The sequence below is a fragment of the Erithacus rubecula genome (assembly GCF_903797595.1).
Source record: "Erithacus rubecula genome assembly, chromosome: 6".
NCBI lineage: Eukaryota > Metazoa > Chordata > Aves > Passeriformes > Muscicapidae > Erithacus > Erithacus rubecula.
In genome coordinates, this window is record NC_136688.1 from 35,372,601 (window position 1) to 35,385,525 (window position 12,925).

Genomic DNA, 12,925 nt, shown 5'->3' on the forward strand with positions numbered 1-12,925 from the left:
CTGGATATTCTATGCTCACAAAATTGAAAATGTTAATGAAATAAGTTAATGTTTGTAAAAAAACCCCACAGTAATTAGAAACCTTCAACTAGACACATGTAGCTTTATTGGCACCTGAGTATTATGTTTCCCAGGGACCAAAAGTTTTGGAGGCCTAGGATTGTCTCAGTCTAAGACCTCACATTCTTCATTCCTAAATTTTCAATGAAAAAACCCTTGTCCACTGGAAGCAACGTTACTGTGCTGATATTTGTAGGGTAAAATAGAGGCAACAGGTCGTTCAGAATAGATTTATTAATTCTGAGGGAGGAGACTCTATTTCCCACTATTTTTACTAATTAGGAGATGAATGCTTTAATGTAAGAGCTTTCCTAGACAGAAAATACTTCTAACACCAAACCTGTGTTACTACTACAAGCTTGAAAATACTGTTGATCTGTTGAGGTGGGGAAAAGAAGCAGAAATGAGCAGTGTGTGAACCAGGGGTTTAATGTAGCACCTTGACCTCTGCCAAGAATTATGTTGGAACACTTAGGAGACAGGAATAAAAGGAAAAGCAAGGTATATCTTGCACAATTTCTGTTTTATTTTCAAATATTTTATGGGGATAACTATGTAAGTGTTTGGAAATTAAATTTAACTCTAACACTAGGTCTCAACCTTACCAGTTACACAGCAAAAATGAGGCAGGGGGAAAAATTAACTACAGCCTACCAAGTGTCCCCAAAAATGAGCTCAAGAACTCAGAAGAACTTTCAGATTTCCATCTTGAGTAAGAACTGTCAGCTACCTCCTAGCTGTCAATTCAGCAGTTAGAACACTTGGATTTTTTTCCTATTGCCCATGTTGCATTCAGTGAGTTCTCATCCATGCCAAGACAGCAGGGAGCCTCTGACCCAGCTTTGTCTGTGACCAAGAGCATCCCTATAATGCTGATTATTGTTTGCTCCATAGCTATTCTTTTGGCCCATCTGAATTTGAAGTGTGGCAAAAAGTTATTCTTTGTTTCTCTCTCAAGACAAAAAATTCAAAATAGATCAATAACCACTCCAAATCATCTCTATGGTCTTTTAAGAGGAAGAAGAAAGCAGCCCCTCAAGCTCTCCTCTGATTTGCCTTGCTAGAGTCTGCTGACAGCAGTACATTAGGTTGACTTTCTGTGAACTCTTTCATGAAATCACATTGTTAAATTGCTTAATGAAGTAACAAGTTCTGCTTGAATATTTGAAGGCCAGAGACCAAACAGTATAAAAACATAGTTAATTCTGGTACAGTCTTACATTGCTGTCCATTCCAAATAGATATATGAGCTATAATCTCTCTCTTCTGTAGGAAACTGTGACTTTTTAAAAAAGAAAGTATTAATACATGGCAAGTTTGGATGCTGAAACATTAGGTGCATGTATAAACAGTTAAAGAAAATCACCTTGGAGTTGGTGTAAAATATGGTTGCAGCTTGAGATTCTCTTTTCTGAATAAAGGAACCATATCTCGACAGAAAACATTATTAGAGTTCTCCCTTCTGGCAGGATATGTATAGGGTAGTAATTTAAAGGCTTCACATTTATATTTAGAAAGACCTTAAATTCTAGGAACTGTCTGGATTCTATGCAAGGCATGCTAGTCCAGATACTATCTGTTATTTTTGACTCCCACAAAAAGACCATTTTTAAATACCCCTTCCTGGGCCAATTAATGTAGAACATACTGGAAATTTACAGTCTCTTTATGTCAGGCTTAATTCTGAATTTTCTTGCTTTCCAAGATTATTAGCTGTTTACATTGTTTCACTTAAGATTTCTTTCTTTCTTTTTTTTTTTTAATGTAGTTTAATACCTTACTTATCAGAGAAAAGCAGGGTCCAGTTAGTTAAGGTTTCAGCTGTACGTGGAACGCAACTTCCTAAGCTTGTCATGCATCAAACTGTTATGGCTGGCAATTGTTTAAAAAAATTCATTTTGTTATGAACTAGCCTGTTTTCAACTGGGCTGTTCAGAGATGGATTGCTTTCTGGAGTTTTTGACAGGTGTAATTGTTAAGGCGTCATCTGTTCTTGTTTGCACAAAATACATTTTAGCCAACTGTAGGACTTGCCCGCTAATCTTTCTCACATCATTCCATTCTTTGCTTGCCACTAGACAAATCCCCTGTTATTTGACCAGATGGTGGAAAATCCATTCTCATGATAAGTTGCTTCTAGTTTGCATTTAGATTACCTGCAAAAATGGAACAATTTACTACTCTGCCTCTAACCATCTCTTTCCTCCTTTTTTCCCTTAGTTTGACTTCTTGTAACTAATTATTTAAATTCTGCCCTGTGAGTTAAAATTAGTCATAGCTTACACATTTCACATGTATGTAAATGCACTTAAGTTCCACCTCAAGTTTTATGATGAATCCATCTAGAGTTTAGTGACACATAAATAAAGGAAGATGAGCTTTCTAATGTGCAAACACAGCAGTTTGTAATCCTTTCACATATGAGGTGATATTTTTAAACTTTTTAGCGAGAGTGTGCAATGTCTCAAAACCAAGGTCAGGTGTGAAAGTGCACCCAGAATCACCATCTTACAGCACACCCCCTGTGGAATAGTGGATAACAAATATTAAGTGAAATATCATGTTTCATGCAGTGTTTGTAGGCATTTTGTCTGGTATGTTTCTGGCTTAGTTGGAAAATAATATGCAGTAGAGAGTTACAAGCTAAAACTAATTTTTACCTTTGCTATTATGAAATGACAACTTTTACTCTGTCTAAAAGCTTACATGAGAATAGCTTTGTCTCTCAAATCAGTCAAAATGCAACTAAAATTGGGGTGAGCTATCCACTACAAATTGATCAGACTCAAATACTCCTCAGTGCTCTAATTTTTAACACAGAGAAGCATACAAAAAATCAATTTCAAAGCATAAAATACAACAAGAATATACAGTACCTAGAGTAAATAGCCAATATACAGTTTTATCTTCAGCTAAATCAATTTGGAATTGGAACCTGAGATATACTCTATCTGCAGACATAATATGGTCAAAACAGTTAACAAAATTAATTTGGTGAAGATTGCATAAAATTATTTTTTTAAGGAGAAATACCCCATGACCAAGAGTGATTGTCTTGGTAAACTTTTTTTGGAGCCTAGCAAGTAATTCTTGCAACTTGTTATGTTTTTTGTGGGTTTGTTGTTGTGGGCTTTTTAAATTTATTTTATTTTTTTTAAATTAGTTTTAGTAAAGGAAGCTGAATAAGCTGTTCTGTGAGGAAGTTTTAATTTCTGACCCATAGCATCATAGTTACCAGATGATCATTAATTGTAAATGTACATCTATTAAATGACAGCTACAATACTTAGGGCAGAGGGCAAATGCATGTGATGGTGTTTGGCAGATTTTAAATACATAAAATAAACCCATAGTTCTTATTGAGCATAAAGCTCTGTTTATGGAAATACACTTACTATGCTAAAATAAATCTTAACAATAAGAGACAAACATTATACAAGAAAACAAAAGCTTTTTTTTTCTCCCCAAAGCATTGGTGTAGGTTGCAGTTAGAATCTGATATGCACTTTGAAGTGTATTCCAAAATGTCTCAGGACTGTTTGATTTTTCAGGTTGAGCACAATAAGCACCATTCTGTGCTAGCTTAGATGCTGTGCAATCTTGATGAAGTCAGTGGGATTTTAAGAGATTTACATTGACGTCTTATTTAGCTTGGTGTTTGGGGATATGATGTTTTGGTCTTCCCTGTTATTGTTGCAGTAGAGAGGGAAGAGGTGAGAGTTAAATAACTCGTTAAAGGAAGTTTTTAGAGAGCATTGGATAATTGTTTTGGTCTAAAAATGTTCCAGGATCTTGGTTCCTGAACTGGAATCTAGCTCAATGCAGTGCAAAGGAAGTCTTGGACCATGACCCACAGCAGCTGCTATGATGTTTATAGAGCCTTATATATTGCTTAATTTAAAAACAAAATGCAACCCCCACTCCCCCCAACACCTCAATGATTCATTCTCCAAAAAAGTTCTGACCAAATTCTGACTAGATGTAAAGCAGAGTTGTGGTTCACAGTCCAAATCTCTGATCTGGCCTTGAATCAGTGGCTGAGGATGGAAAGGGTCTCTTGCCCAGCCCCTCTGGGTTGCATAAACAGTTATCTGGACCTGGTTGCCTAGGATTGTGTCCAAGTGGGTGTTGACTCTCTCCCTAGTGGAGGCTCCACATCTTCTCTGTTCCAGTTCTTCATCACCCTTACAGTAAAAAACTATTTCCTGATGTTTAAATGGAACCACCTGTGTTTCAATTTCTGTGTCATCTGAAAAGAGAGCCCAAAACCAACCAACCAAACAAGAGCTGTCTGACAATTATTCTACATGAGCTTAGTGCAGTGAATACTTGTTCAGGACCTATTTTATCACAAGAGTGTTCAAATCCGTATCTTCCACTTCCCAGAAGAATACTATAACCTCTTCAGAATAAAGGTTTTCTGGAGTAAGCTGTATTCTTCTGCACTTGTATAAGTACTCAAGTAATAGCAATAACCAATATTACTGTTCCAGACTCATTTGGCCAAAGGAGTGGCTGGAAGAGCATCACTCTTAAGGCCTGTGATAAGGGCACTCATCTGGGAAGGATTCTGATAGTTTTTGTAAGGATTGCTTATGCATTTTTGAATGACTCTTAATGCAACATGCTCTCACTGTCTTGCTTTGTTTCATCCAATGAATCCTGATTTTTTTATTTAATAGGACTGTTGTTTTAGCAGGAGGAGTTAAAGTCTCTTGTTTTAGGAGTCTCTGGTGATCTTTGGAGCAGTGGAAGGTGTGTGTTTGAGAATCCACTGGCTCAGAGGCATTAAGAGCCTCATTCTCCTGTGTCTTTACTGAGGCCATGTAAAACCAGGCATCTCTTGTAGTCGTGCATCACAAAGCAAAAAACAAAGGAAAACAAAACAAAAAATGCCACAGGAAGTTAAATTTGGGCATTTTGTCAGCCAGTGTGGTGGTGCATGGAAGATTTTGAAGCTTGAATTTTCTTTGATGTAGGCATTTCTGTATGACCCAAAGTGGAGGGTTTGTGTCTCTCAGGCACACACAACACAGAGAGAACTCTCCTAGATCCCTTGCACTAGCTGACGTGGTTACCTGCAGATTGCACTTGTTTCAAATCTCATTTTAAGATACTTAAATTTCCTTGTCTGGTGTATATGGTATTTAAATGTCTAACTTAGAGGCCCCAGGTATCACAATAAATCTCTGGTAGTGTCTTAATTAGTGAATGCAGGAATGTGCCAGAATTCAGAGGTGTTTGGTCCTGCTTTCATCAGTCATCTCCTTTCTGCCTGTGGGGTCCCATGGGGCAAGAACAGTGCTGAGACCAGCTCAGACCAGGTTTTTACTTTAAATGAGTGAGGAGCCAGGGCTGTAAAAAATTGTTTGCACTTGACACACTGTGGATGCAGTCTCATTGAGGAAGGTCCTCAGTTTCCACAATAGATAACTTTCCATTTGCTCACGGAGCTTGTAGCTGGAGAATGATATTTTTTTTTTCCTCAAACCTGCAGGCTCAAATTACTGTCGAAACAATTTTAAAAACCAAGATTAGCTCAGAGCTATGTAGATGTTAATACTATAAAAATAATGATAAAATAAAATAATTCTCTACTCACTAGAATATTTATTTTTTAAAAGCCACAGCCTAAAATTTGACATTTGAAAAGTCTGTAGTTTCTCAAATTTATCCTTACTCCTGTGAAATACCATTAAATTACAAGGGAAAAAGGTATTAATTTGTGCAAGATACAAAAGCATCTAAAATGTGTTTTTATTCTAGAAAAGAGGGACAAAAAGAAAAGAAAATTGGTGGGTACTGTTTTGTGTGCAATTCCCAAGTATATTTTAAAAACAACATTGAATTTTTATAGCCAAATTATATTTTCTGCTAACAGGGAGCTGGGGAGGGATGAATAAGAGAATGATTGACAAATCTTTTAGGGCCTGATTTTACAAGATGCTGCGCACCTCCTGATTGCTGCCAATCACTTTCATTTTCTTTCAGTCGATCCGAGAACATATGGCATTATTCAGATGGTGCTGAGCACCTTCAATCACAGTCCTCATAATACCACAACATCCTCATTCTGTGCAAATGTGAGAATTACTATTGACATTTTAAATTGGAGGGTTATTTGGTCTTTGTCTGGACAAACTCCCAGCTGACATAAATGAATGTTCTGCCTGAGGAAGGATTGCAACAGTAAACAATAAATAATCAATTTTATAAGCACTACTGTATATATACAAATCATGTGAAATATCAGTTTGATTTATAAAATTCCATACCTCTTCCACTTTTATTTGATGGGGGAAAACCACCATTCTTGTGGAGAATTGAAGTTTAGTTTACTCTCAGTGCAAATTTTGAAGAGTGGAAACTGTGGGTGTTATGTGCGCAAGGCAGTTGATTTAAAGAGATCAGAAAGGCATTTAATTTAAAAATAAAATTTAAAAAAAATCCATTTCAACATACTGATTTGTCCTGCATTACAGTTACCTGTAGAGATCCTCTAGTCATGTCTATCTGTTTTTGATGCCTCTACAGAATAACTGTCCAGCATCCTCTGCCCAACCAATCAGAATGTAGGAAAATCTACCGATATGACGGAATCTACTGTGAATCTACCTACCAGAAGTATGTTGAAATCTGTGTGAGTCTTGCCTCTAGCTCGTGCATTTAGTGCTCGTGCTCTCCTGCTGTTCCGAAATTGCACGTGTGTTGAAACCTTACACTTCCTGTGTGCAAAACCTCTACGGCAGGGACAGAAGTATGTTGTTTAATTCTTTGGGATTGTGCTCTAAAAAGCCAAAAAAGCAAATGAAAAGCCCTAAGACTTTACCAAATCTCTTAGATATGCTTCTGTACGGTGCAATAAACAAGAGTGTACGCGCTAGAAAATCTAGGCAAAATGTATTGCACAGGTGCTTCACATCTTAGGGATTTGAAAGGTGTGTTATGTATAAATTAGCTGTCACTTTTTTTCAGTCATGTAATGGAATGATGAGTTGTAATTTGCATAATCCTTTAAGAAGTCAAATTATACTGTCATGTAGCAGACTTAACATGCTAGCTAGGATTTCATAGCTTTGCAGCTAATTAGTATGTACCTTACAGGACAGTTAAATTGAAGTTGAGTCCTCTTTCTTTGCAGTCATTTGCCTTTGTCCGTTGCCCTAACAGAGCCCGCTTTTGTGCGTGACTCAAGATCATTACTGGTGCTTTTGACAAAAATGCTATTGCTCTGGGCAGGCAAAAGCAAAGGGCTTGACTTCTGCTAGTTTTGCAAGCAGTGAAGTTTCTATTTTACTGCAACAAGGATTTAATTATCCATTTCAACATAGAATCGAAAAATATATAATTGACAGGTGTGTTGCAGATTATTTTGTATTAATATATTGCAAATGCATTATGAATTCTCTGTTATCTCACTGGGTTTTGAAACTGCATTCTGTCACTTAGTGTTTGCTTTTCATGCTCCAACTATATTCCTGTTTTGTATACCAGTGTTACCATTATCATCCTCTGTATAACATTTCATTTTCCACTAACACCTTAAATTCTAAAAATTCATTGTGCTTCGCATTAAAACAAAATGTTTCTTTGGCAAGGGCAATCATACTAATTGCAGTTTGTTAGATCATATTCTTTCATTCCTTCTTTTGATTCTATAACCTGCTGCTTGTTTCCTGAATCTTTTCTCTTAGTAATAGGTACAGCCACATCAGTAAAAGCTGTTGCTTCGATGTAAATGAAGACTATCGTTTTGGTTTACAGAAGTGAGAGGAAAAGAGAAATCTAGATTTATCAAAATAATTACAGCATCAGTGTAACTTGGTGAGCCAAAATGAAAATCTGACCTCTTGCTTGGATTTTTTTTGTGAATGGCTACTTTTGGTGTGAGATATGACTTATTCTTGATTTACATACACATAAATACTTTTTGAATTTTTTGGGGTTTTTCCTTTCTATTTCTCAAAATAATGGCAGTGTCTAGAGTAACTGAAGCAGACTGCATCTAGTATCATTTTAAATGTCACCACAGACCTTAATTTCAGTGTTTTTGCTTCTCTTGTAAATTCAGTAAGCATAAAAATATATTCATTTATTTAAACATATGAAACAGATTTGTTGTGCAATATTTATATCAGTTTTTAGAACAACTTCAAGATTTTGAAACTTTGTGGAAATAGGAAAACTTGGCACAGTTTGTCATGAGTGTTAAATGCAGTGATGGCTTCACTCAATGCTGCAATATAGTTGATTACCTTGATTTTTTTTTTTTAATAGAAATAATTTGTAGTCAGTACACTTAAAACCATCTAGCTGTGCTGCCCACAAAATTAATTAATTGCTGATCCTATTTTATTTGCAATTGCAAATAAAAATTGGTAAAATAACTTTTTTAGGAAAAAAAACAAAATCCAAAAGTCAGACAGGCTGTGAAACAGTGTTGATTTTGATATGCTTTGTCATTCCCAAAATGTGAATTATGAAGTATTATTAGCCCAGTTCACCTTGCCTCTAAAACACTTGGATTGCTTTGGGAAGCCAACAGCTAGATATTTTTTGAGAAGTTACAGAGTCCTTTTTGATTAGTGAAATTTTCTCTTGGTTCTTCTTCCACTCTGCTTAAGGTCTCTCAGGCATTCTTTGTCTTCTTCCCAATGGATGTTTTTGGTAATTTATTTACCATAGTAACTTATTTCCAAAAATATAACAAGTTGCTAAAAAACTGCTCACTAATCAAGACAAAAACAAAAAAAATCAAGCTCTTTTCGTAACACTTTGAAAACCTTTAGTGTTTCAAGACATGAACATTTGGTACTAGATGTTCATGTGCATCTCATATGCTTAGTCTCTCCCTTGATTAGGTTGGGAAAGGGAGAATGGATCTAAAAATGCCACTAGCTGATGAGAGAAATGGCTGTGTGACTCCTTTCTCATGCAGAATGATTTTTGGGCTGGGCACAAAGCAGCAAACTGCTTATTCTGAAAACTGGGGGAATTTTAAGGGTTGGCCAGACAGACCAGGACAGGACCGAGAAGCATGGATTTTGGAGCTTGACTTTTTTCCCTCTAGTAATTTTAAAATTAAAAGAAGTGTTTTGCAGACAGCCTACTCTGGATTTATTCTTAAGCATGTACCTGATAAAAGTATTTTGTGTGGAGCTACTTAGCAGTTGAAATTGAGATATTCTGATCTTTTTTTAAAGGATCATACCATGACCTTCTATACCAAAAGTACTTTTCAGAAAACATTTGGGGAACTAACATTTAAGCAAATTTCAGTGCTAATACTTACTGGAAATAGCCATTGGTAAAAGTTAAAAGTATAGATTAATAGATACCCTCTAGTACTATTAAAAAAATAATTGGAGAAAGGTTTTTGTGACAAGTTCTGGAGGAGCTTAGTAATATATATAAATTGGGAAAAATAGAAAATATTCTCATACAGATTTCTCTAGACTCTTTATGATGCTCTTGCAACTGAGTCTGATAGCTGCTACTGGATCCCATGCTTTCCATGGAGTGGAACACACAATTTCAAAAGATGGTGAAAAAAGACCACAGATTCCTCCCCTCCCACATTGTCTCCCACCTTGGTTGCCATGGGCCCATGGGATTTTTTTTTTTTTTTAGTCACTAAACATGTAAATATGCTCTTTAAAAAGATCTGAAGTAAGCTTCAAAATCATTACAAAACATTTCTATGTTCACAAGTGGTAGGACTTTTCACAAGGACTTTTAGGGAGGTAGAACCAGAGGCCTCTCAGTTACTGGTGTGGAATACAGCTGTCCATCAACTCCTGAATATTTATTCTTTTCTAGTCACCCCAGCTGTAGCAAAAGAATGTATTCCCTTCTTTTGTGATGTCAAACAAAATTGACAACAAAAAGAGTTATTTCTTGTTCAGTTCTAACTACTTCACTACGACCAAACTGCCAAGGCTTTTCCCTGTGCCCAGACTGAAAAATCTTTCTTCTGCTTGCTCAGACAGCCCTGGTTTGCACTCTTCCTCACCTTTATGGAGTGTCAAACAGTGAACAAAGCAGAGCTACTTGCCCATGCTCTCATTTTATTTGTTGCTAAATTCCAAAGGATACTGGCATGTCAAAAGAGAGCAGCTTTGCTTGTTTGCAGGGGAGCTGTCGAGTACAAGCAGAGGACATATCCTTTGTTTGTTTTTGTTTTGTTTTGTTTTTTGTTCTCATCCTGGAAGTCACTTCAAAAGTGACACTTTAGAGTAACACCTCTTTTGTGTTATCTCCCAAGCAAGGGTGGAAGAATCATCTCTACCTTACTTTGTATCTATTTTTTCTGCAACCGAAAGCATGGAATAAATATGTAAGAAAAACATTAGTTAATTTAAATCTCACAAATACAGCTATGGTCTTATTAGCTCTTTTAATTTCTCAGGGAATTAGTGAAATGAGCACAGAAAGAAGGCTCAGTGATTTCAGTCTAAGGGAAGCAACCTGTCCTGGAAGGTATACCTTGGTTGCATACACATTTTCATCCTTAGACTGTAAATACTCAAAACATCCAAACTTGGTAGACCAAAGTAAGCTCCTGTTTGACTCCATGTTGAATCAAACACATAAATATTTCTACAAATGAAAAAAGGAAGTGCAAGCCTAAGGTATTCCATCCAGCCTCTAAAGGCTTGAATTCAGACTTATATATTTATCAGATTAATATAACAAAATCAGGATTGGTTTGCATACATGAGAAATCTAATGGCCATACTAGTCAACACAAATGAGAATATAATCCTTTTGCCAGGCTCTCCTGGGGTTTCCAGTAAGGGAATTCTACCAGGTGCAGAAGGTGAGAAGATGGGTACTTGAAGTGATCTGTGGTGCCCATCATCACCTTAATGTGGCCAAAGCTGTAAAAATCCTGCAGAAGAGGAGCTAGTAGTTCCAAATGGAGAACTGTCTTTGTTGAAGTGGGTTAGAACCCCCAGCTGTCCCCTTGGCAGCTGGGCCTGCTGATTCAGGTCAGTATAGTCATTTAGCAGCACAAAAAGGCTGATGATGGCTGAGCAATTGCTATTTTTCTCCATCTTGTTTCTTAGTTGTGGTTCTGCACATAAATTGCCTTTGAAGGACATAAGACTTTTCAGAATTTTGTTTGTATATTCTGATTCATTTGATCCTGTATAGCTAAGGAAAAGATACATTGATCTTTAAAAATTTTAGCTCCAGGAAAAACATATAACATGCAAAACAACGAGGCTGTCATTCAGGCTAATGCTGTAGGGTCCATGAGCATTTTTTCCAACAGTGGCTTCAGGATCCCATGTTTAGGGGTTAACTTGAGAGAACAACTGAAGAAGCTGCTATTTAATTTTCTCAGCTCCAGGAAAACAGGAAGAAGAGGCCATATCTTCTTCCACAGTGGATTTCACTTTGTAGCAATGTTCTATAACGTCACAGCTTGATTTTACTTTTCCCAATGTGAACTTAATAGGTGTATTTGAAAAAGATTCTAGATATCTCCTCTTCATAAATTTGAGCTCTCAGAAAGTATCGAAAGCTTATGACCCAATTTATTCTCTATCAGCAAAAGGCAGAGAAACCACTGCTATACTCATGTGACAGGCTTTTAACATAAGTCAACTGATCCTTACAGCCTTCATGTGAGGCTGCCTGGAAAAACTTTATCCCTGTTACCACTGCCTAGTTTGCTCTTGCCTTTGTGTAGCATTGAGCATATCTGTGGGTTCTCTGCTCTGAGATGTTCTAGAGGTCTTTTGCAGGAAGAAAAAAAGGTTTCATTAACCAAACTTAAAAAAAACTTAAAAGTAAGCCAGTGTGTCTCTTATATGTAAGACATGAGTGGGCTTTCTCTGGGTAAGAAATGAGATTAGATGTGGTACTTTAAAATGATTAATGATCACTGGCTAGTATTAAGTTGAACCTCTAATCCTTGGCTGATTGGAGCATTTGAGAGAACAGCATTCAAAAATACAATTTTTTAGTAACAGAAATTTTGTCATATTTTGATTGTGATCCAGTTAGATGTTGCACTGGCTTTAAAGTTTTACTTTGAGATTAATGGGATGTAGCTCAAAGGTGTGGTGCATACATGTTACCTGAAAATTTTCTTCCACTGAAAAGTATAGGACCATATTTAGGTTTTCAAAATGCTGTTCTGTCTATAGTTCAGTACAAATTTTGAAGATTTACTTAATCTTTGCAGTATCAAATTTTAATATATATTCTGAGTCAAATTCTGGAGTAAATTTGATATTGGTCAATTGATGAATTAGGCAATTACCTTCATTAAACCATCTGGGTCTTCAGGTCCTGTAACCACACCCTTTCAATATGGTATTAGTCAGTTTGCTAATTTCCTGTTAAGACAGGTTTTTTTATATTTTACTGAAATTGCTTTTTGTATTTCTTTCTCATTTCAGATACAAAAGGGTCTTTTTGTGTTGTTTGTTTCATGGAGCTTTTTGAAGGGTTTTTTTTATGATGTGGTTTTGTAACGTTTAGTTTGTTTCTTTGTTTTTTTTTCACAAGTCATATTACTGGTTTCAGAAATGGAAAGATCAATTCAAATTATCTGTGACTGAGCTATTCAGTGTATTCAGCAAGGTTTCACTTTTCCCATGCTCTTTCAGTAACTTGCTGCTTTTTACAAATATAGAAGCATTAATACCAAGTATATCCAAAATATGAGTTGGGAAAGGAGTGAGCAGTTCATTTGGCTTAGTAACAGCTTAAATGATCATTCCATAACTTGGGAAAGGGGAAATAATTGTCCCACAAATATAAGGAGCTAGCTAAATACCTGCTGTAAAGCTCAAATAAGTGGCAGGAGTTGTGGTAACAAAGCTGTTCTGGAGCAATTTAAGTATGCTTT

General features: G+C 36.3%; 1 protein-coding gene across 7 annotated transcripts in view; it reads left to right on the forward strand.

Moving 5' to 3' along the window:
• Positions 1–12,925, forward strand: part of NPAS3 (neuronal PAS domain protein 3) — a 582,446-nt gene that overhangs the window by 76,939 nt on the left and 492,582 nt on the right. For 2 of the 7 annotated variants that reach the window (XM_079310221.1, XM_079310218.1), the window contains exon 2: positions 6,595–6,684. The exons of the other annotated variants lie outside the window; for them this stretch is intronic. In XM_079310221.1, the coding sequence (XP_079166347.1) occupies positions 6,595–6,684 (90 nt within the window). The remainder of the gene's footprint in view (positions 1–6,594; positions 6,685–12,925) is intronic. 7 annotated transcript variants of the gene reach the window in all.